Source organism: Neofelis nebulosa, chromosome 2, assembly GCF_028018385.1.
Source record: "Neofelis nebulosa isolate mNeoNeb1 chromosome 2, mNeoNeb1.pri, whole genome shotgun sequence".
Taxonomy (NCBI): domain Eukaryota; kingdom Metazoa; phylum Chordata; class Mammalia; order Carnivora; family Felidae; genus Neofelis; species Neofelis nebulosa.
In genome coordinates, this window is record NC_080783.1 from 159,825,158 (window position 1) to 159,848,000 (window position 22,843).

The following is a 22,843-nucleotide window of genomic DNA, read 5'->3' on the forward strand; positions in this document are numbered from 1 at the left end:
GTTATTTTTGTCCTGTTTTTCTTTATATGAGCACAGCCTCCTATATATGTACAAACACACATGCGTATGTATAAAGAGATTTAAGGAATTTTCTCATGCAGCTATGGGGACTGATAAGTCTAAATCTATAGGGTAGGCCAACAGAGTTTCTATATTGCTGAATTCTTTCTCTGGGAAACCTCAGTTTTTGTTCTTAAGACTTTTGACCGATTGTGTGCAGCCCATCTGCGTTATGAGGGTAATCTACCTAGAGTCATGTGGTGACTTTTTGTAAGCACATAAATAAAACATGGTGACATTACATTGATACGTAAAACCAATCATCACAAGGGAGTGACATAAGAACACAGATGAAGGGCACTTAATGTAGCATGAGATTTCTAGTTACACATTTAATATTTTTGATGCATTTGTTACCTGCCTCTATCCAGAGTAGCTTTGGCCATAGAAGTACAAAACTTGGGTGCTTCTAAAAGGGGGGGTGGAGGAGTAGCATTTCAATATTTTTCTTAATTTTTTAATGTTTAGTTTTTGAGAGACAGAGTGTGAGCAGGGTAAGAGAAGAGAGAAAAAAAGGGAGACACAGAATCCGAAGCAGGCTCCAGGCTCCGAGCTGTCAGCACAGAGCTTGACACGGGGCTTGAACCCACAGACCGTGAGATAATGACTTGAGCCAAAGTCAGATGTTTAACTGACTGAGCTACCCAGGTGCCCCAAGAGGTAGCATTTTATAATGTCCTTAGCTCAGCTTTACTCAGGCAAGAAATTCTATGTGCCAAGGGGCTTCCACAATTCATGGTGTAAAGAGCTTTTTTTCTGTGCAAGATAACACTAAAGAATAGCAAAACCTATCAGGTTGCTTTGACCTGGCTCTCTCTGCCTCCTCAACCACGTCTCATAGATGAGAAAACACCTCAGATCAATCCTTAATTCTTTTTCCAACACTACCATTTTTTAGCATGGTGATTTTTTAAAAATACATCATTTGAAAATTGTCATAGGACAGTTTCACTATAGGGCTTTAGGAATAGCTCATATTTGGGGAACTTCCTATATCCAAGAAGAGAGCCCAGAAATGTTATATCATAAAAAGTGATCTAGATTCACTTTGGTGAGCGAGTCAGACTGTTAGGTGTTGATGAAGACAGTCTATGTATACTCTTTAAGGGTGAGTCTAAGGGCACCTGGATGGCTCAGTTGGTTAAGCTTCTGACTCTTGATTTCGGGTCAGGTCATGGTCTCAAGGTCATAAGATTGAGCCCACGCCTGCTTAAGATTCTCTCTGCCCCTCCCCCACTCACGCACCCACACTCTCCCTTTCTCTCAAAAAAAAAAGAAAAGTGAACCTAAATCAAATCACAAACCTGCTGTGTGATACAGATGCTTGTTAAACATGTTAAACATGCCAGAGATTGGTAATCCCTGGTTATCCTTTCCCAGCTTCATGCAAAAATTCGCACAAAGATTATAACAGTACTAGAAACTAAAGAAGAAACCCTGTGCCAGAATCCACTGGGAATTTATAGTAACTCCAGTGTCCGTCATTTGATTCATTGACCCAAATTAGCTGGAGAGAAGTTAGTAAAAAGCTCCAACTCAGTCACTGCCTCAAACTCAGGGCACAGGAGCTACACTACCTAGAAAATCAAGTCCCTGCTGCCCAGACATCATCTGAGCTAGCTAGAATTGAGATCTATGCCCACCCCCTCAGTAGTCCCCTGCCCCTTTCTTTCACCTGCATGATAGAAACTACAGATTTCGGGGCGCCTGGGTGGCGCAGTCGGTTAAGCGTCCGACTTCAGCCAGGTCACGATCTCGCGGTCCGTGAGTTCGAGCCCCGCGTCAGGCTCTGGGCTGATGGCTCAGAGCCTGGAGCCTGTTTCCGATTCTGTGTCTCCCTCTCTCTCTGCCCCTCCCCCGTTCATGCTCTGTCTCTCTCTGTCCCAAAAATAAATTAAAAAAAAACAAAAAAACAAAAAAAAAAAACGTTGAAACTACAGATTTCAGTTTGGGGTACACCTGCAGACTCAGGAGTGAGGGGGACTTTGCGCCCCTGAGTGTACAGTCACCACAGAGAAAATCTTGCTAATGGGTGGAGGGTAGAGAATCCCTAGATTGTAACAAATGCTGGAAGGTGTATAACCCTTGGACAGAGAACATTTGTCTGACTTGAGCAATGGCAAATTATCTAAGAATTGGAGGAGAAGATGCTCCTGCATTAGTGCAGCAGGCAGTGGAATTGACTCAAGGTATTTTTGAGGCCACCTCATTCCAGGTATAGATCTGAAAGGAACTGAACTCCCCTATGAACAGACACAAGGGCATGTGAAACTAACTGTCTGGTAGTGTTGTTAAAAGCCTGGGTTGTGGAGGCAGATGACCTGGCTTTAAATCCTGGCTTTCCTACTGACCAGCTGTAGAGTCCTGGGCAAATTAACTAGTCATTCAGTTTCAGTTTCCTCACACATAACACAGGAGTAATATCTACCTTAGCGTTTGTAGAAAGTTAACAAGTTCAAGTCTGTGAAGTACTTAGTGCTCTGTCTTGCATAAAGAAGTGTTTAAACAAATAGTCTTTCATTTTTATTAGGCATAAAGAAGGAGTAAGTTGAAATAGAGGAGGAATGAAAGGGAAGCATCCTGAAATATGAAAAAATAAAATAAAAGCAAACCCCCAAAGCAAATTCCCATACAAGGAATAAATCAGCATAACTGACGCTACTGAACTTTAATGGTCATATGGGTAAATTTGATCACTCTAAAAATGTGGAGAAAGAGATGAGAAAAAAAAAGATATAGCAAACAAAAGAAAGAAAAATATGAGTTTTGAATTATAGTGTGCCACCCCAAAGAAAACAGAAAGATCAAAGTAATATTTTCCTAAACTAACCAAAAGAGCTAAGTTTATTTACTGATAGTTTTTATTAGATCTATGCAAAATTAATAAAAACTACTCGTTTTTTTTTAAGTGTTTATTCATTTCTGAAAGAGACAGAGCACAAGCAGGGGTGGGGCAGAGAGAGAGGGGGACACAGAATCCGAAGCAGGCTCGAGGCTCTGAGCTGTCAGCACAGAGCCCGACACGGGGCTTGAACTCACGAACCACGAGATCATGACCTGAGCCGAAGTCAGACGCTCAACTGACTGAGCCACCCAGGTGCCCTTAAAAACTACTAGTAATAAAACATATCCTTTAAAAATTTTTTTTATTTAAAAAAAAAATTTTTTTAACGTTTATTTATTTTTGAGACAGAGAGAGACAGACCATGAACAGGGGAAGGTCAGAGAGAGGGAGACACAGAATCTGAAACAGGCTCCAGACTCTGAGCTGTCAGCACAGAGCCCGACGCGGGGCTTGAACTCACGGACCGCGAGAGCATGACCTGAGCCAAAGTCGGCTGCTTAACCGACTGAGCCACCCAGGCGCCCCATCCTTTAAAATTTTTAGAAGTCACACATACAGATATTAGAAGGGAGCATACAGAAGAATCATTATTTACAGTTATATTATCCAAACCCTGGAGAATATAAGAGAATAAATGGAAAGAGTTCAAACTTATGAGTTCAAAAAGGTAGCTAATTGCATAATAAATATACAGAAATTGGGGTGCCTGGGTGGCTCAGTCGGTTAAGTGTCTGACTTCGGCTCAGGTCATGATCTTGCAGTCTGTGAGTTCAAGCCCTGTGTCAGGCTCTGTGCTGACAGCTCAGAGCCTGGAGCCTGTTTCAGATTCTGTGTCTCCCTCTCTCTCTGACCCTCCCCCATTCATACTCTCTCTCTCTCTCTGTCTCATAAATAAATAAATGTTAAAAAATTAAAAAAATAATAAATAAATCTACAAAAATTAATATAAACCTGATCAATCAGAAAATATATTGGAGAAAGATCTATTAGCAATAGAAATACTACTTAAATTTAAAAAGCAGTGAAATATAAGTGACCAAATTTACAAGAAACATACAGGACCCTTAAAAAGAGAACTACAGAACTCCTGGAGGACATAATGGAATACTTAAAGATTTCTTGATCAGATTCATGTACAGATTTTCCTCTTGTACTCTGGAAATTCAACGTAATTCATACCAAAATCTCAATAGGACTTTTTAGAATCTTGAAAAAATGTTTCCAAAGCTTTTTTTGTGGGGAAAAAAAATAGGCAGATAGCCAGACACATTAAAAAAAAATACTTAAAAAGTTGGAACGAGTGCCAACAGATATGAAAATTTTTTTCCCAAGTTAGAGTTACTAAAATATTAGTCCAAGATCAATGGAACAAAAGAGAGTCTAGAAATGTTTCTCACTTTTGTGGTTGACAATAGGCTTTGAGATGGTTCAAAAACTTGAATATAATAAATAAAATTAAATACAACAAACAGATGGTAGAGTATTTTTTTATAATCTTGAGAGGTGAACATCCCCTTACACCATTACTCAGAAGCCCAAACTATCAAAGAACAAAATAGGAAAAGTAGAAAAAAATCCATAATAACACATAAAGATGAACCATCTTAAAAAAATTCTGTATTAAATGATGAACACCCTCGAAGAGAATGAAAATGAGTGGATAACCCATTCAACAATAGATGCATATGGCAGCAAACCTAGAGAAAGAGTTGTTCACCCTCATTAGTAACTCAAGAAATGGGCACTCATGGACTATGGATGGAAGTATGAAATTGCTTTTGTTCTGGACAGCAGGTAGGTAATGTCCTTAAGTTTAAAATGTGGTTCCTCTGTGACCCACTAATTCCACTGCAGGAATTTATCCTAACGAGATAGACATGTCTATAGAGGCATATGTCAAGGTTGTTTTCACTGCAGCATAGCTAATTATAACAAAATATTGGAGACAACCCAGATTTTCATCAGTTAAGTCATTAAAAAGCTAATATATTTGTATAGCACAATACAATGTAGCTATTATAATGATCAGGTAGATCTATAGCTATTAGCATGGAAAGATAGATGTTCAGGACACAGTATTAGGAATATTAAGTTTAAAGAGCAAATACAAAATATGTATAATTCCAGTTCTATTTCACTGCAGTTAATTATGCATTTCAAGAGATGTCTGTTAGATACTTACCAGAAGGTTCTGATTTAGTGGTGGAGTTATAAAGATTTTCCCCCAACACTTTTATTTTTTCAACATTTTCAAATATTTTTGAACAAAAGTTATTTCTGACAAACCAACAGCTAAATTTTATTTAAGAGAAATTCTTCCTTATATAATAAATATTAGGTTCTAAAGAGTTTAATATAAAAACACTAAAACAAATGACTAAGTTTCAGAGTACAAGTATGTATCTTACCCTGAACCATCTGTAATTGTATGCCTGCACATTCAGAATTCGTTTTTATCTGTGTTGGTAATTTATGATTTATTCTTATGACATGCTTGTTAAAAAATTATTGCAGTGCATTTGTGTTAAATTTGCACTAAGTGGATTGTAATGATTTACTTATTTTATTCTTGTTTTTGAGATAATAAGTTGTCCTCAGAAAATAGTCCATTTTGTTTTGAAAAGATAAAATATTCTTCAGATGAGAACTATCTGATCTTGGGAAAGCTTTGTATGTACATTTTTAGTAATGAACTCTCAGGTTTAAATTAGCGTTAATAAAAAAAAACAAGAATAACTTAGGTTTATCAATTTGTCTTGGATGTTTATTTTGATTGCAACATCACATTTGAAATCCAATTGTAAGCATCAGTTGTAATCAAAGCATTTTTAGTAGGTGTGACAAATGCATTGTAACAAAATTGTACCCATGTATTATTTGGTGAAATATTATTTTGCTTAGGAATTAACACTGTAATTCTGTTTCACAGTGTATCCATACAATTTGGGTTTTTACATGTCTTGCAGTTTCTTTTATCCTAAAGTAGGTTTGAGTTTATTAGCTGGCTTCACATAGTCTTGTTTATAGACCTATCACTATAGCTTCTAAGTGCTTCTCAGATTATGTTCCTTTTTATGTCTATCAAACTACATTTCCACATAAATGAAAACTCTTAAGTTGCTAGAATTCTTTGCCTCTTTATCGTCAGCCTGCTGGCTAACTAAATGAGGAGCACTGTTTTTCAGTTTTGTTCCACCCAGTGGTAGGCAATTTATCTGGAATTTTTATTTCACAATGAAGAAAACATTAAGCTATTTATACTTACAGGTTTATTTGTATCCTTTGTCTTCATCTCTTTCATTGGAAGTGATGACCATTCTGTTTATTAAGCATTAATTTCTCCATCTTTTCTCTGAATCCTTTTGCTCTGACCTCTTCATGAACCTTGCTCTGTCGAATATTCCTGAATCCTGTTGCTTCGTCATCTCCCTAAGTATATAAACACCCCAGGTTCTTTCCTATCCTGACTTCCAGAACAACATTCTCCTGATACCCTTGGTTTCTTTTCAGTTTCCTTTGTAAACATCTCTTCTTCCATTCACCTTTTAAATGTTGGCATGCTTTACTTTGAGACTTTTTTTCTCTGTACATTCCTCTTGACTTGCATCAGAGCCCAGGCATCAGTATCACCTTTGTGCACTCAAACCTTTATCTCTAGCCTCTTCTAAGATCCATAGGATGAACCATCCACTGGACAGTGATTGGATGTTCCACAGACATCTCAAAATCAATATGTGCAGAATTGGATTCTTCCCAATCTCAAACCTGTTCCTCTTCTTGCATGTCCTAACTCAGTGAATGAAGACAGCTTGTACCTGGCTACCCAAGTCTAGCAGTCGTTTCCAATTCTTCCCCCTCCTTTGTCCTCAGTACTGCATCCTATGGGCCAGGAACCTGAATGGCTTCCATTCTTTGTACCTACAGAACCTGGTCTTAGCTCTCGTTGCTTCCTGCTTGACTTTCTATCATGGCATTCTCACTGGCTGCTTGGCCTTTATTCTGGCTCTACTTTGAATCCATTGGCCACACAGTACTAGAGTGATCTTTGTGAAATGTCTCATTAAAATCTTTTAATGTTGTTTCAGGAAAAACAAAACAAAACAAAAAAAACAAACAAAAAACCTCTTTACCTTCTCACAAATGGCACTCCCTCTTTAGCCTCTACCCTCACTATCTCTCCATCCTACCAATCTGCTTGTCCTTCCTTAAATGCATCATACTCTTTTGTATCTCTCTTCTGACATGCTTTCTTCCATGTCTCCACCTACGTAAATCTTATTCATCCTTCAAAACTCTGCCAACATGACTGTTCTGAGCACCTCCTTTCCACCTCGCTGGTGAAGGAGGAATGCCTCCACCCGAAATAGTGTGAGAAGGCCAAACACGCAACACCCAACACTGGCCAGGTGAGGTTGGCAAGAGTTACTTGTCATATACACCCACAGCCCAGGGAAAAGGGCACTGAATGCCAGAGAGGGCCACATGGGTAGTTGCACTTGGGAGCCAAATGAATCAAAAGGCACTTTGGGAGGTCGGCTTTGTAGTAACAAGAGGGTAGGGTACCCCCTGGCTCCCACTGGGGAATGTGATGGGTTTGAAGAGTTTTACAGGCTGGCAGAGAGGTCCAGCTCATTTTGCTGAGCACAGGACGGGTCACAACCAGCCCAGCTGACAGAGGAACAAGGGTGGGGAGCCTTTCCCACCAGGTCAGGGACATTTCTGGCAAGAGTAGGGGAACTCACAGCTAAGCCTTCAGGGCCCTGTGAGTCTCAAAGATGTGAAGGCAGCACATGGAATCTGAAGCCCTACTAAATACGATAGCATTCTGCAGACAATCTTCCTTGACCACCCCTAATCGGAGTTAAGCACCCTTCCACTCTGTTCCTAAAATAAACCTGAACACTTGCCACCCTGCCTAGGGTAGTTATTTCTTTTTGGAAGAAGGTGAGTACACACACACACACACATACACACACACACACACACACACACACACACACACACACACACACAGATGCCTCATATAAACATGGTAACAAAAAAGCACACCTTACACCATTGCAGTTTACTATTGATGTGTCTGCTTTCCTGACGAGAATGGCATATATTTCTTGAGTGAAGGGACTCTGTCTTTTATTTCCTAAATCTGTCTCTGTACCTCACTGGTAAGCAAACATTTATTGAATAAGTTAATAAATATTTATTATGCACTGATTTGTGGAATGTGCCTTAACTTCTGCATGAAATTATGTTCATAATGCATTTTTCAGATGTAAATTCCAAACACTATGGTTTGACCAAGGAATGGGGAATTTGCAGCCAGTGGGATCCTAGCACTGTGCCTGTTTTTCCTAGAGGCATGTCAGAGGCTGACTGGAGGACAGGGGTACACAGAAGAAAAGCAGCAGCCATAGGACCAGGGAAAGAGCCATGATCTAGACAGCTCTGGATCCCCTAGAAATACTTGGGGAAGATTTTTCAGGGAGCTGGATGCCCTAGGCCAGACACTGGACTCACTTGAAATAATAGGATTTGTGTTATTACTATTATTGTGGCCTCACTTCCAGCCCCTGGGGTGGCGAGGACTGGGAAGATTTAATTTAACATGCCTTTCTAAAGTGACTAGACAGTGAAGAAATCAGTTTCCAAAGCAGAGGTAGTTTAAAGTCCTTTAAAACATTTTTAAATATACCTGTTCTTTGACTGCATTCAGTCCTTCCACTCATTTGATCCCTCATTGCTCTTCAGTGGGTTAGCCATAACCAGCCCTCGCATTCCACCAGGCCTAGGTGGTGACTGGAATACCCTCAACTAGTACGGACACCATCCATCTACAGAATCACTCAATGAAACCTAGCCCTGCATCAAACCTGTAGTCAACCTCCAGTTTCCAGTCTTCCTTTCACCATGTCATCTGCCCACTGAGGCTCTAGCCAATCAAATGAAACATGTGCCGCTGAGCTGCCCCCTCTCACTTGCCCTTCAAACCCAGAACTTTCCCACCTGTACTCCTGTTCATGCCATTTATGTCCCGTTATTGCCCTTTCTCCATATATATTCAGGAATTAAGCATTTGATTAATCTCAAGATGATCTCACTATATCCCTGTGTGCAGTGTTTGGAAGATGAGCAAGGCATTTTTCCCTCTGGACGGTAGATAGAATGTGGGAGCAGCTACTAATCAGATATCACTGAAACTTAACGAAAGCAAATTGCTGTAAACCACAAGCTAGGGAAGAGCATGGAATAGCTGAAGCTTAGTAGGATAAGCAGTTGCTAATCAGGAGGAGTGAATGTTTTTATCTTTTGATTTAACTTTTTTGCACTAGAACTTAAGTTTCTTGAGGTGAGGAATAAAACCTAATAGCGCTGTAGAGGGCAGGCATTCAAGTGTTTGGGGAGTGAAGGGTTATAATGGCCAGTTAGGTTTTTCCTACCTGCAAGCTTTGCTGTATCAAGTTGTATTTATAGCTCCACTTATATTTATTATGAATATATGTTTTTAAGGCTTTTTGTTTTGTTTCTTCCATAAAGACAACTTTTTTCTTTCTTTACCTATTTTGGGTATGCCTTACATAGATTAAGAGAAAACAAGGATTTGGAAAGCAGAGTATGCCTTTTATTACAATTTCTTTTTACATAACCTTTTTTTTTTAATTTTTAACATTTATTTATTTCTGAGAGACCGAGAGCACGAGCTGGGGAGGGGCGGAGAGAGAGGGAGACACAGAATCTGAAGTAGGCTCCAGGCTCTGAGCTGTCAGCACAGAGCCCAACACAGGGCTTGAACTCACAGTGTGAGATCATGACCTGAGCTGAAGTCAGTCGCTTAATCAACTGAGCCACCCAGGGGCCCCTTTTTATATAACCTTTTTGAACTAGATTCAGGTAACTGCCTAGCTCTCCTATCAGAGGAGAAGGGGGCTCTGCACCGTAAACACGCAAAAGAGAATTTTAGAAAATAAAATATTGTAAATTGATCCATTACGATTTTTCAGTTTTCTCAAGTACATAGCAAAGTAGGAAGAAAAGACAGGATGAGGGCAATGTGGTACTCTAACAACCAGACCATAATAACCTTAGTTAGGTTTAGTGTACTCTATATTTTTTTCTCTGGACAGGTACAAAGGAGGTTCAAGTGGACAGATGGATCTTTTGCTCCCAGTAATCCTGGTCAGTGTTTATCTAAACTCTCTGAAGCATATGAAGCCTCAGGTATGCAACATAACCCTGCACAACCACAAACAAGGGGGAGGCACATCTCCCAGAAATAATACTTGCTTATCAAGTATTATTACAAATAATGCTATATATCAAGTATTACACACACACACACACACACACACACACACACACGACGTATATTACATATACATTTAATTTGAAGTTGAAACTGTATTGCAATTTACATATATATATATATATGCACACACACATATAACACACACACACACACATATATATATATATATATATTTAATTTGAAGTTTAAGCTGTATTATGGTTTACATACCACAGAGGTATGTAAACATGTTGGTACATTAACTGTGAATTGCAGATTTAACACTTGGATCAAGTATGAAAAATTTGGCTTTGTATACTGTCAAAGCTCAGCTCTGGGTACCTGCCATCTTGCTTCAAAGAAAATCTCACTCTGGATGGTTAAGAGGAAAAAAATGTAATTTTGAAGAAAATAAAAGTAAAACCGATGAATTAAAACATTCATTTTCCTTTATTATTTTACTTGAATGAAACAAGCATCCAGACGTCATAACCTTACTTAATTTTAGCTTGAAAAACCTGTAACTGTCTAATTTTTAAACTTCTATTCTAAATATAGAAAGTATATAACACAGGTAAGTATTAATTTTTAGATGTCAATTCAACTTAGTAGGAAAAAAGCAATTGATGTGCTTCAGTAATAACTTCCATTTGTTTTTAACTTGTTTTATTAAGGCTTGCAATTCTATTTAATTGGCATGTAATTTAATTGCCACATAAGTTATTTAATTATATGCTATAAATGGAAAATGTTGTTTATAGGCAATCATATCTCTTTTGTTAAAATCTGGAATACTGGATCTTCCTCAGTCTTGTGTTCATATTATTCTTTCCTGCTGATTATTTGCATTGCATGATTGAGTTATATCACATATTAAATTGATTTTGCTATTGTTTATAATGGGGTGTGTATGTGTGTGTTTGTATATTTTATATTTCAGTAATTCAGAGAGCCAAAATTTAACCTTCTGTATTAATGAAAACAAAGGTCCAGAAGTTTCTTTATGGAAAGTACAATGTTGTGATACTCCACACAGGCTGTCCATCCAGCTCAGCGTGCTCTCCCCTCCACCCTGCCCAATTCTGGCCCATTACTTTGAAGGTTTACCTTAGGTGTTACTTCTGCTTGGAAGGCTGTTCTGAGCTCACTCATAGGTTAGATGGTTCTTCTCTGAGTTTCTTTAGCAGAATAACTATAATACAGAGTTAGACCTAGACCTGGTCTAGTCTTGAGATTTTCCCTGTTCTTTTCGAGTTTTTGTCACTTTGTCTTTCTTTCCCACTCAGAGAGTCCCCTTTAATATTTCTCGCAGGGCTGGTTTAGTTACACCTAGCCTAGGCTTTTTTTTTTTTTAATGTTTATTTATTTATTTTGAGAGAGAGATAGAGAGCAAGCAGGGGAGTGGCAGAGAGAGAGAGTGGGAGAAAGAGAATCCCAAGCAGGCTCTGCACTGTCAGTGTAGAGCGCCATACAGGGCTTGCACATAAACCTTGAGATCATGACCTGAGCCAAAACCAAGAGTTGGATGCTTAACCAGACTGAGCCACTTAGGCCCCCAGACCTGGTCTAGTCTTAATCTTTCACTAGTGTGGCAACCTTGGCCTTGGTAAGCTTCAAGCTTCATGGTTGTAAATCGGGGATAATGGTTACCGGCTGTTCTAAAAAATATAATAGATACATCTTTCTATGCCTTTGCACAATGCTTGGCACATAAAAAGCCTGTGAAGAAACTCCGCTCTCTTCTATTAAGTACTCAATAAAGTACATGTTGAATGAACAGGTGCATTACAGCTATCTGTTTCTTTTTCCAGCTTTATTGAAGTATAATTGACTACAATTATCAACTGACTTGTCCGACCCCCACTGCTCTGTTTATCCAGGGATCCATGGGTGGTCTTTTGTCTCATAAAAGCTAGAGAATAGTACCTGCCACAGAGTAAGTGGTTGGTAAATTGATTGAAAATCTCTAGCTTGCCCATCTAACTAAAAACTTAATAAATATTTCAAACAAACATCATCCATTTGACAAATATTTGTTAAGCACCTACTCTGAACCAGACATTGTTCTATGCCCTGATTAAACGTCGGTGACAGTCTGTGGTTTCATAACATTTGAATTTTAGTGGAGAGAGGCAATGATACACAAATAGATTACGTAGAACGTGGAGTGGTGATAAGAGCTATACAGAGAAATAAAGCAGAGTAAGGGGCAAGAGAATGTTGAGAGCAGGTGCTATTTTATGTAGTGTGGTCAGGGAAACCTTCCTATGAAGGTGATATTTGAACAGAGGACCTAAAGGAAATGAGAGACTGAGTCATGCAAGTAGATATCTGAACAGAGCTTTCCAGACAGAAGGAATGAATAGTGAGTGCAAAAACCCTGAGGAAGGAGCATCTCTGTAGTGTTTCAGGATGATGAAGGTGCCCTGACCCGGGTGGAATGAGGGAGTGGGAGAGTAACAGAAGATGACATCAGTGAGGTAACAGGGAGCCTTGCACATCAGTGGAAATATTTAGATTTTAAATGTGAGTTAGATGGATAAATGTATCCATTAGCATTTGGATACAGAAGTAAAAGCACTCTGGTATGTAAAGCAGGACGTGGTTTATACAGGGAATAAGTGCACGCCCTTGTCTGATACTTAGTGGACACGATATATTCCTTAGATTTATTTTGACGGCAAGGGAAATCATAGCCTCTCTCGCATTGTATTTAATTTCAATTTATAATTATAGCTGTTCATCTAAAAATTTCAAACCTTCCTCTGAAAACACATTATAGTGATCCACATTTCCCAAGGCCCTGGGTGTGTGTTTTTTTATGGGAGTATTTAAGCACTGTTGATACAAATTGGTGTCTCTGGGCCCTTGTTTCCAAATTGCATTCATTAAATGTTTTCAGGTGTGATCAATATTTTTTTGAAAGTCTCCAAATTTAGTTTGTAAAACTGCATGCTTGGATTGTGGAGCAATTATGCTCTCATGTGATGAGAAATATTTTTAACTCTTTCCTAAAAAGAGAAAGAGAAGTAAGACGTCTACATTCATAGGAGGGGCTTTCCTCTCTTTGTTTAAGGAAAAGAAATGTTCCTTTTATTTGGGGCATGAGATATAATCCTTCTTTTTTCTCAGAGCCCACGTTTAAACGTGTTCTAATACCGGCTGCCACTCTTTCCTAAAACACTTTCTACTGCACCCGTTCCCTGCGCAGTTCAGGTTCTCATCGCTTTGAACAGCTTCCTATTTTACAAGAACTTGAGTCCTCCTCCCTTCCCTCCACCCTGGAGCTAGGCTGATTTTAGTAGTGGAAAAATCTGACCGAATCACTGTCACGGTTACATCTTCCAATGGGTCCCTGAAGCCTTGATCATGAAACCCACACTTCTTAAACTAAGCTTCCAAAGCCCTTCTGAGTTGAGGCTCTCTCTGTGCTTTAGCCCCGTCTCTCTCCATGCTCTGTCTTCTCCAGGCACCTGAAATAAGTTCTGGTCAGTAAACCCGCATTCTCAGCCTCTCAGCCTTGCCCACGTGCTGTCCCCTTAGTTTCCAGTGTGACACTTTCCTCACTATATACCCACCTCCTACCTTGTTGCTTCACAAAAATGGCTCATCCTTCAAGACTTAAGCAGCACCACCTCTGTGAGGCTGTCCTTGATCCATAAGGACTGGCTGCCCCTGTGGGCCCCTGTAGCATCTTATGAAACACCCAACCTAACTAGACTGCCAACATACTTGATTGTCATCTCTGTAGGTAGGAGTGTAGATAAGAGATATTTCTTCCCCAAGAGGTGGTTAGACTGTTGAATGTGTCAGTATCTCTGGTACTTGCAGGAGAGCCTGAGATATGCTGGGTGTTCACAAAAGATGGGTTTGCTGGAATAAAAGCTATCCGGGAGGACCTTGTCAGAATTAGTTTTTGCTGCTGTTGACAAATGCAGTTGGTTCCTCACCAGAAGGTGTCACACTAACTCTACGTTTTCAGCACAGTTTTTGGCTTTCCAGCTTTGCTCTAACATATTAATTGGGTTGTTATGGGAAGGAGATGATAATTTAGGCAGTGTTTACAGAATAAAACTGATTTAACCTTCAGTTTTTCTGCGAGCATTTTTTCCCCCAAACCTAGCGTTCCAACTGAAATTGCCAAAGTAAAAAGGAAGACTTCAAATTTAAAAAATGATTAGAGTGAAATAAAAATTCAAGATAGGGCATCAAGTGAAGAACACAGGAAAAATGTGAAGCACAAAATCAACACCTCGGAATGGTAATGGCCCAGTAATAGCTATAGCTACACAAGTGTTTCTTTCCATCTCAAGCATAACGCAAATTGTGTTTGGTATTTGAGCAAAAGTGCTGAAAGGAAAAACAAGGGCTGGAATGAAATGTGCCTTGTTTGTAGAGTTTCTTTAACTTTGAAGAGCTCAAGATCCTGTGTAAAGAACTCTTAATCATGGATCCGTGAACATCATACTTGTAACACTTTTACAAACAGAACCAGAGGAAACTGAGAAGCAAACAAAAGGAAATGTGATGGCACCTGGGGGGCTCAGTCGGTTAAGCCTTTGACTTCAGCTCAGGTCATGATCTCATGGTCCGTGAGTTCGAGCCCTGTGTCCTGCTCTGTGCTGACAGCTTGGAGCCTGGAGCCTGCTTTGGATTCTGTGTCTCCCTCTCTCTCTTTGCCCTCCCCTACTCCTGCTCTGTCTCTCTCTCTCTCATAAATAAACATTTAAAAATAAAAAAAAAAAGAAAGAAAAGGAAATGTGAGGAAATAAATGATAACATGATCCTTGAAGATATGAAGACATAAGTGAGGAAGAATTTTTTTTAAATAAAAAAAAAAAAAAAAGCGGCCAGGTACACATCACTGAGTACTTGCAGCTCAGATCGATAAAGAGATAGAGAGTTCTTGGAATCAGAAGATCCGGGTTATGGACTCTAAAATGTACTAGCTGTGTGCCCTAGGGCCAATAGATCTGACCTTGCATCATCCGTGTTTCCAAACAAAAAATAAAGTGTTACCTCCAGTGTCACAAGTGTCAAGTAAGATAATGCATGTAAACATAAATCATGCTCTTTAAAATGCTACATTAACATAAAGTAGTCTTACAGGGGAAAAGTGAAGGCAACATTTTTTTTTTTTTTTTGAGCATTTCCCTGCAGCAAGTTAAGTGCTGGGCACTTCACATAAAAACACCTTCAATTTCTTCCAGTTGGGTGAGATTCTCTCCCAATCAATGAACTGCAGCCACCGCCCTCCTCTTTGCCATATCCCCTTTCTTTCTTGGCCCTATCACCATGTTCCAATAAATATCCCTTACATATAGAAAGTATGGATATTTCTAGCCGTCCCTAAACTTTGAAGGATCTTCACCAGGGGTGAGCTTTATCGCAACTCGTAGTTTTCACCTTCCAGGTGCCTTGGGGTAGTGGTCAGTTAGAATTAGTGCTTCTGGGGAACCTCTGGATGTGTTTGCTAACAAATTCCTCGTGGAAGCTTTTTTTGAAGGAAAAAGATGTAAAGGAATCTGCCATCAGATCAAGAATACATAGACCTTTTAGACCTCATGGGGTGAATAGATGAGACTGTTTTTCCCTGAAAAGGTTCCTTCTATTACAGGGTAAAACCAGTTGTTGTTGTTGTTTTTTTGTTTTTTGTTTTAACATTTATTCATTTTTGAGAGACAGAGAGTGAGCTGGGGAGGGGCACAGAGAGAGAAGGAGACCCAGAATCTGAAGCAGGCTCCAGGCTCCGAGCTGTCAACACAGAGCCCGACACAGGGCTCGAACCCGTGAACCGTGAGATCATGACCTGGGAAGATGACACTTTGAGACAGCAGGAATAACCTAGCCCTGGATGTGCTCTCAATCAATGTTTATGAAATAAATTAAGATTAGTTCCTATAGCTGACAATATTAGCAATCCATATTTCTAAGGTTATTGTTATCAATACATGAACAGAATTATAACTTGTTTAGTAGTTTGTGATTTCCATTCCAGGAATGATTGGATTTGGACAAGCAAAATATGTTTTCTTGCACATTCATAATTTTGGATGCACTGGGATCAAGGGGGTTATTATTCTAATGAACATCATGTGGGCTGGGTGAAGAAGTAGCCAAAAATAATATAGTGAAAGTAAGGAAATTCCAAGATCTTACTCGGGTTAAGGTGTAGAAAGCAAACCGTGCAGCAGTGTGTGTCCTCAATGCAATCCTTCTATTTATCCTTAGCTTTTATAGAGATTATATTTGAGGTATTTGCTGCCAAAAGAAACCAAATAATGCAGGAAATTAAATTTTCATCCTAAAAACATTGTAGGAGTTTGGATCGGTATCACACACTGTTAGAATATTAGCAATCTATGCAATGGATTATAATTTCTATAGATTTTTTTGCGTACTTCTGCAGAATTTCATTATTTCCAAGACTGTTGAGCTGAAACTATTGCCAGTTAGTAAAAAGGCAGGGCAAATATTATGTCAGCTGCTAGTTAGTAGATCTATTCCTTGATTAGTTTACCAGTGTTGCCATTTGATGTTTTCTGCAGAGTGGAATTAATGTTGTTCCAGGAGGTAATGGTAATGAACTTAAACTTCACATCCATAGTGGAGACTGGGCAGCAGGGCAGTCTTGCACTTTGGTCTTTATCTGTAATCAGATGCTTTAGCACCAAAAATCCTGTCTGTCAAGCTCCCCCCAAATAAGCTGGATTTATTAATACAGGTTGTTACTTCTTGTTCCAATAATGAGCTGCACCACTGGTGGCTGCTCGGAGAACCACAGAGAAGCAGAGGACCTGTCACTAGACAGCGGACTACATAGGCAATGGGAATTGGATATGGCTTTTAACTCCACTCCATTGATGGTAGGTTTTGGTTGCTCGCCTAATTTGCCTGGGGCAACTAAAAACATCACCTTAGCTTTATTCAGGCTAATTGTCATCCTGTATGGTGGTGCCAAACTTGAGAAATGATTGACGACTGGATATACGTCCTCAGGTATGTGACCTTCCAGCTCATACTCATTAGCACTCAGTCACTCAGGGTGGCCTGCCCCACAGACATTAGTGGAGGCCAGCCATTTGATGAGACCGAAGAGCTCCGGGGAGGAGCGGCAGCACTTTCTCACCCAGGTGTTCACAATGCTTGTTGCATCACTGACCAGCCCCGTACAGGAAAAGCTGGATGGCTTAGGGCCTCTTGATGACCTTGTTTGACACCCATTTGTGTGCAGGGGTGGTTCAGACCGGATGCCATCTGGCCTGATTTGGCCAGCCGTTTCATCATGCGGCTGTTCTCCACGTTGATGGATTTCCCTGAATAGCAGAGTGTGTCAGGCATTAGCTAAGTAAAACACAGTGCACAAACCCTGATGCCGCTCATCACATTTCTTCTCAATCTAGAAAATTATAAAGACTGCCTGTCTGTGACTTGCCTATAATTTTAGGAAACACACATGATTATAAAATACATTGCTGTAATATCTATATATTACATCCATCACCTTTACAATCTATCTCAAACTCCGTTCTTTGTCCATTTATTCCTTTTAAACACATTCCCCCACACAGGGAAACCATCATTCTGTGCTGTCACTTTTTTGGTGCTTCTAGCGCTCTGCAGTTTAACCAAACTTCTACCAAAACTCAAATTTACATGAACAAGCTGTTGGAGCTTCCATCTAAAAACAGGGCTGAGTTGCCTGGGTGGCTCAGTCAATTAAGCATCCGACTTCAGCTCACGTCCTTGGGTTCGAGCCCCGCATCAGGCTCTGTGCTGACAGCTCAGATCCTGGAGCCCATTTCAGATTCCGTGTCTCCGTCTCTCTCTGCTCCACTCCTGCTCACACTGTCTCTGTCTTCTTCAAAAATAAATAAACATGAAAAAAATAAATAAACACAGGACTGCTGTCAGATGCACCGTGTACTGAAGGATTATACCTTAATCAGGGAGAGAGGAAATTACACAGCAAAGAAGACTTTCCCTCCAGTGTGAGGGGAACAAAATCTGAGGAACGAAAGCATTCATGAGGTCTTCTGGTGGCCTCCCCATGTCTGTCTTTGCTGAACTTCTTAGATCTCTGCTCCTTCATAAGAATGCCTCTCTCTTTAAAAATGATTTTTCTCGGGGCGCCTGGGTGGCTCAGTCGGTTAAGCGGCCGACTTCGGCTCAGGTCATGATCTCGAGGTCTGTGAGTTCGAGCCCCGCGTCGGGCTCTGTGCTGGCAGCTCAGAGCCTGGAGCCTGTTTCGGATTCTGTGTCTTCCTCTCTCTGACCCTCCCCCGTTCATGCTCTGTCTCTCTCTGTCTCAAAAATAAATAAACGTTAAAAAAAATTAAAAAAAAAAAAAGAACTAGAGAAAATATATTTAAAAATAAAAAAAAAATAAAAATGATTTTTCTCTTAAGGTGCCTGGATGGCTTTGGTTGCTTAAGCGTCTGACTCTCTGTTTCAGCTCAGGTCATGATCTCACGGTTCCTGGGTTCAGGCCCTGCATCAGGCTCTTGGGATCCCTGCTTGGGATTCTCTGTGTCTCCCTCTCTCTCTCTGCCTCTCCCTTGCTCATGGCTCTCTCTGTCTCTCAAAATAAATAAACTTTTTTTAAAAAATAATTTTCTCTTTGCCCTGAGAATTTTTGTTTACCCTTTGGGGAAAAATCTCCTCCCTTCTACAGGGAGTTCTACAGGGGCTGGAGTTGCCTGAGGATCCAGTGGCCTTCCCAGGTCTGTTACACAGGAGCTCGAGCAGCACAGGGCAGGGCATCCTCTCACCCTTCAAACCCTGCTGAGCAATCTCATGGGGGGCAGAAACTTTCATCCAGCCTCCCTTAGATCTTCCCACCAACAGTGTTGTCTGTACTTTATCTTCAGTTGCCTGGTAGCTACGTGCTAATTCGCATGGAGATGTAAGTGCATGCATGGGCTTCCCATCACTTTTCTGGGAAGGATCAGCCTTCCTGCAGCCATAAACTGGAAGCCAGTGAACAGGTTTCTAACAACAAGTAATTTTTGTGCAGCCTGATAATGTTCTCAAAATTAGAAAAATTCACCAAAAAAGAGCTTTTTTAACTTTTCTGGAAAAATAAGATGTGGCAATTTTAGAAAGCATTCTAGAAGGCAACGAGCAGCTGAGCCCAAGGGCAGTTGCCTTATAAAACTGGCCTTTAAATTAAGACTGGCCATGCAGCCTCATCTGTACAGGCTTGTCACTCCCTGGCATCTTACATTTTTCTTCCTCCCTTTTGAGTTTTTGACTCCTGGTTTAAAACCATAAGGTGGAAGAAAAACATTCAAGATTGAACATCTCTCTCACAGTGGAGTTGGCAGAACTCGTTAATACACAGAGCAGTGTTCTTTATTTCTATTCTCACACCCTTTTATAAATTATTTTAATGTTTATTTATTTTTGAGAGATAGAGAAAGACAGAGCATGAGTTGGGGAGGGGCAGAGAGAGAGGGACACACAGAATCCAAAGCAGGCTCCACGCTGTCAGCACGGAGCTGGATGCAGGGCTTGAACCCACAAACCATGAGATCATGACCTGAGCCAAAGTCATACACTTAACCGACTGAGCCACCCAGGCACCCCTCTCCCTCTTAAAATTGTGATTCTTGGATCATGAAGTAATAAAAAATAAAACAGGTCTGTTACTGTACCATCTACTCTCTGGCTATTTGCTTAACTACATTAGACCTGATAGGAGATTTGAAATGGTCACATATCAAGTTGGATCAGGTACCTTATATAAGGCCTCAGCCTCCTTCAGGGGGAAGATGAAGGAGTTTCCTTCTTTCTGGGCTGGTGGAGGTTCATAGCGAACTGTCACAGTCTCTATACCATCACAGAGATAGAGTTTCCTAGAAGAAGCCTTTTAATCCATTTAGTTCAGTATAACTCTATGTGAAAATCTCCTCTAGGACATTTGATTCCCCTTGATCATTTCTCAGGATAAGGAACTATTTATTATCAAACACTTCCCATTCCGTTTTTGGATACATTTCTGTATAACAGAGGTGTGCTCTTACTTAGGGTTGTTGCAATACAGTTTCTAATTGGTGCTTAGCTCTAGAAAATTCTTTCTTTTACTGAGCCAAAAATCATCTTACGATTTCTAATTATCTCCCATGAAACTTCTCAAGTCTCTTCTCTCTTCTCCATCAAACCCTTTCAAATATTTGATGGCATTGATACTTTCCATAGTCCTATCATGTTTAATTTAGACATCACAAGTTATTTCAATGGCTTCTTCTATAAAATGATTTCCAAGGTATTCCCCATTTTAATAAACATATTTTATCATTGCATTTTAATTTTTTATTTGTTTTACCTTCTGCAGATATTTAAGTTTATTTTTTTTAATGTTTCAAGTTTTTATTTATGTTCTAGTTAGTTAATAATATATAGTGTAATATTAGTTTCAGGAGTAGAATTTAGTGATTTATCGCTTACATATAATCCCCAGTGCTCATGCCAATAAATGCCCTCCTTAATACCCATTACCCATTTAACCCATCCCCAACAGCAACCCTCAATTTGTTCTCTGTAGTTAAGAGTCTCGCCCTCTCTGTTTTTATCTTATTTTTGCTTCCCTTCCCTTATGTTCATCTGTTTTGTTTCTTAAATTTCACATATGAGTGAAATCATATGGTATTTATCTTTCTCTGACTGACTTATTTTGCTTAGCATAGTACACTCTAGTTCCATCCGTGTTGTTGTGCAAATGGCAAGATTTCACTCTTTGTTAAGGCTGAGTAACAAAGCCATAACATATGCCTCATCTTCTTCATTCATTCATCAGTCAATGGACATTTGGGCTCTTTCTGTACTTGGGCTATTGTCGATAGTGCTGCTGTAAACAGTGGGGTGCCTGTGCCCCTTTGAATCAGCATTCCTGTATCTTTTGGATAAATATCTAGTAGTGCAATTGTTGGGTCATAGGGTAGCTCTATTTTTAACTTTTTGAGGAACGTCCATACTGTTTTCCAGAGTATCTACACCAGCTTGCATTCCCACCAACAGTGTAAGAGAGTTCCCCTTTCTCTGCATCCTCACCAACATCTGTTGTTTTCTGATAATTGCATTTTTAAGTATCACGCTTTTATTTTGAAATGGTGACTGTAATACCCAGGAGTAAGTGAAACAGGCCTTTTCTATCTAAGCTTCAGGAGAGGCTCCATAATAAGCAGAGAATAAAACAGTAGATGTCAGTAAGGCCGCCAAGTTGCATAAATGCAGGGGGCACCATTCACATCATGGTCTGTGTACCATGGAGTATACCCTGGAGTATACATGTGTACCAGCAGTATACCCTGGAGTTCTGCATGACCCTGTGTGACCCTGCATGAAATTCCCAGATGCTTCCAGAGAGAAGTGCTGGACACACCTGTAGTATATGTATTAGTCCTTCACTTACTACCAGGGTATAAGGAAGAAAATTCATTGTAAGAAGGAACAAGCTGGTGATGAGGATTTCATTGGAGAGAGCTATAAGTGTGTCGATTTCTCCCTGTTCCTACACCTACCTACCATGGATGAGAGGGAATGCTTTCCCCTTACCTTGAGCCAAATGAGAAAGGATTTCAGAGCACAACTCAGAGAGCTTTGGCCTTGCCTCTGAATTTGAAAAATGCAGTGAATGATACACATCTTGAGCTATGCCTCATGGAAGCTCACTGTTCCAGATGTGATCATATCAAGGCAAAATATAGAAGAACTTGCATATCTGAGAATGTAAACCAGTATCGTATTGATCTTTAGTTTTAAGATTATATTGATCTCAAAATTGCCTTATGTGGAGTTTCCAAGCAACCTTCCAGGTATTTCTCATACAGACTGTTAGATATCTTCTCAGTTAGATATCTTGATATTTTCTATGAGCACATAATTTTTTGCAGTTAAATCAACCAGCTTCCTACAGAGACAGATCATTCAATGTGGATTTAGAATTCCTTGGTTTGTATCTCATTGTCTTCTTTGTTGGTTGACCCATTAATCTCCTTGAGCCTCAGTTATCTCATCTGTGGCATGAGAATAATGGTACCTCACCTCCCCCACCCTCAGAATTCTGAGAATTTGATGAGCTGGTGCGAGTGTATGGTTAGCACTTTGGGCGTACTTGATAAATGGTTCCCCTCTGCCTTCTTGATGACACCCTCGGTTTGTGTCATCCCCAGACACCCTGCAGGGGACAGTATAACACAGGGACTGAGAGCCATTGCTAAGGAAATGTCACCACTTACAACAAGCAGGTGACTCCAGGCAAATTACTTCAATCCTTTGCTTTTCAGAAATTTTCTACGTAAAAAGGGGAAAATAATGGTATTTGAGTATAAGATAAGACATAACATGTGAAGTATTTTAGCACAGAGCCTGGCACACGGCATGTATTCGGTAATTTTTAAAATTGTCATTACTCCCGCAACTATAATAGTTTCTTATTTTCTTTGATGACAAGGCCTGTAACTATCCTCTAGAAATCTGAACAAAAGATCTATTTGAAATACCTTGACCACTGTCAAGGTTGCTCTGAGGACAACTAAGTGCCTTTAATTTGGTCTGAAAATGATTAGCTGATTTCTAGCAGAGGGAAGTAGAGGGAGGAATGCCCACAGAATGCCATTTTGATGGTTTCCCCTTAATTTTGACCCATATTTTCT

The 22,843-nt window shown here is 39.9% G+C and overlaps 1 protein-coding gene across 4 annotated transcripts in view; it reads left to right on the plus strand.

Annotated features, from left to right (window-relative positions):
• Positions 1–11,087, plus strand: part of CRYZ (crystallin zeta) — a 36,439-nt gene extending 25,352 nt beyond the window's left edge. For 3 of the 4 annotated variants that reach the window (XM_058716952.1, XM_058716957.1, XM_058716953.1), the window contains 2 exons: positions 10,027–10,120; positions 10,464–11,087. In XM_058716952.1, the coding sequence (XP_058572935.1) occupies positions 10,027–10,120; positions 10,464–10,657 (288 nt within the window). In that variant the 3' untranslated portion in view covers positions 10,658–11,087. Of the gene's footprint in view, positions 1–10,026; positions 10,261–10,463 lie in introns of those variants that run through there. The other variant, XM_058716955.1, reaches the window with a different exon arrangement.
• Positions 11,088–22,843: the final 11,756 nt, after the last annotated feature.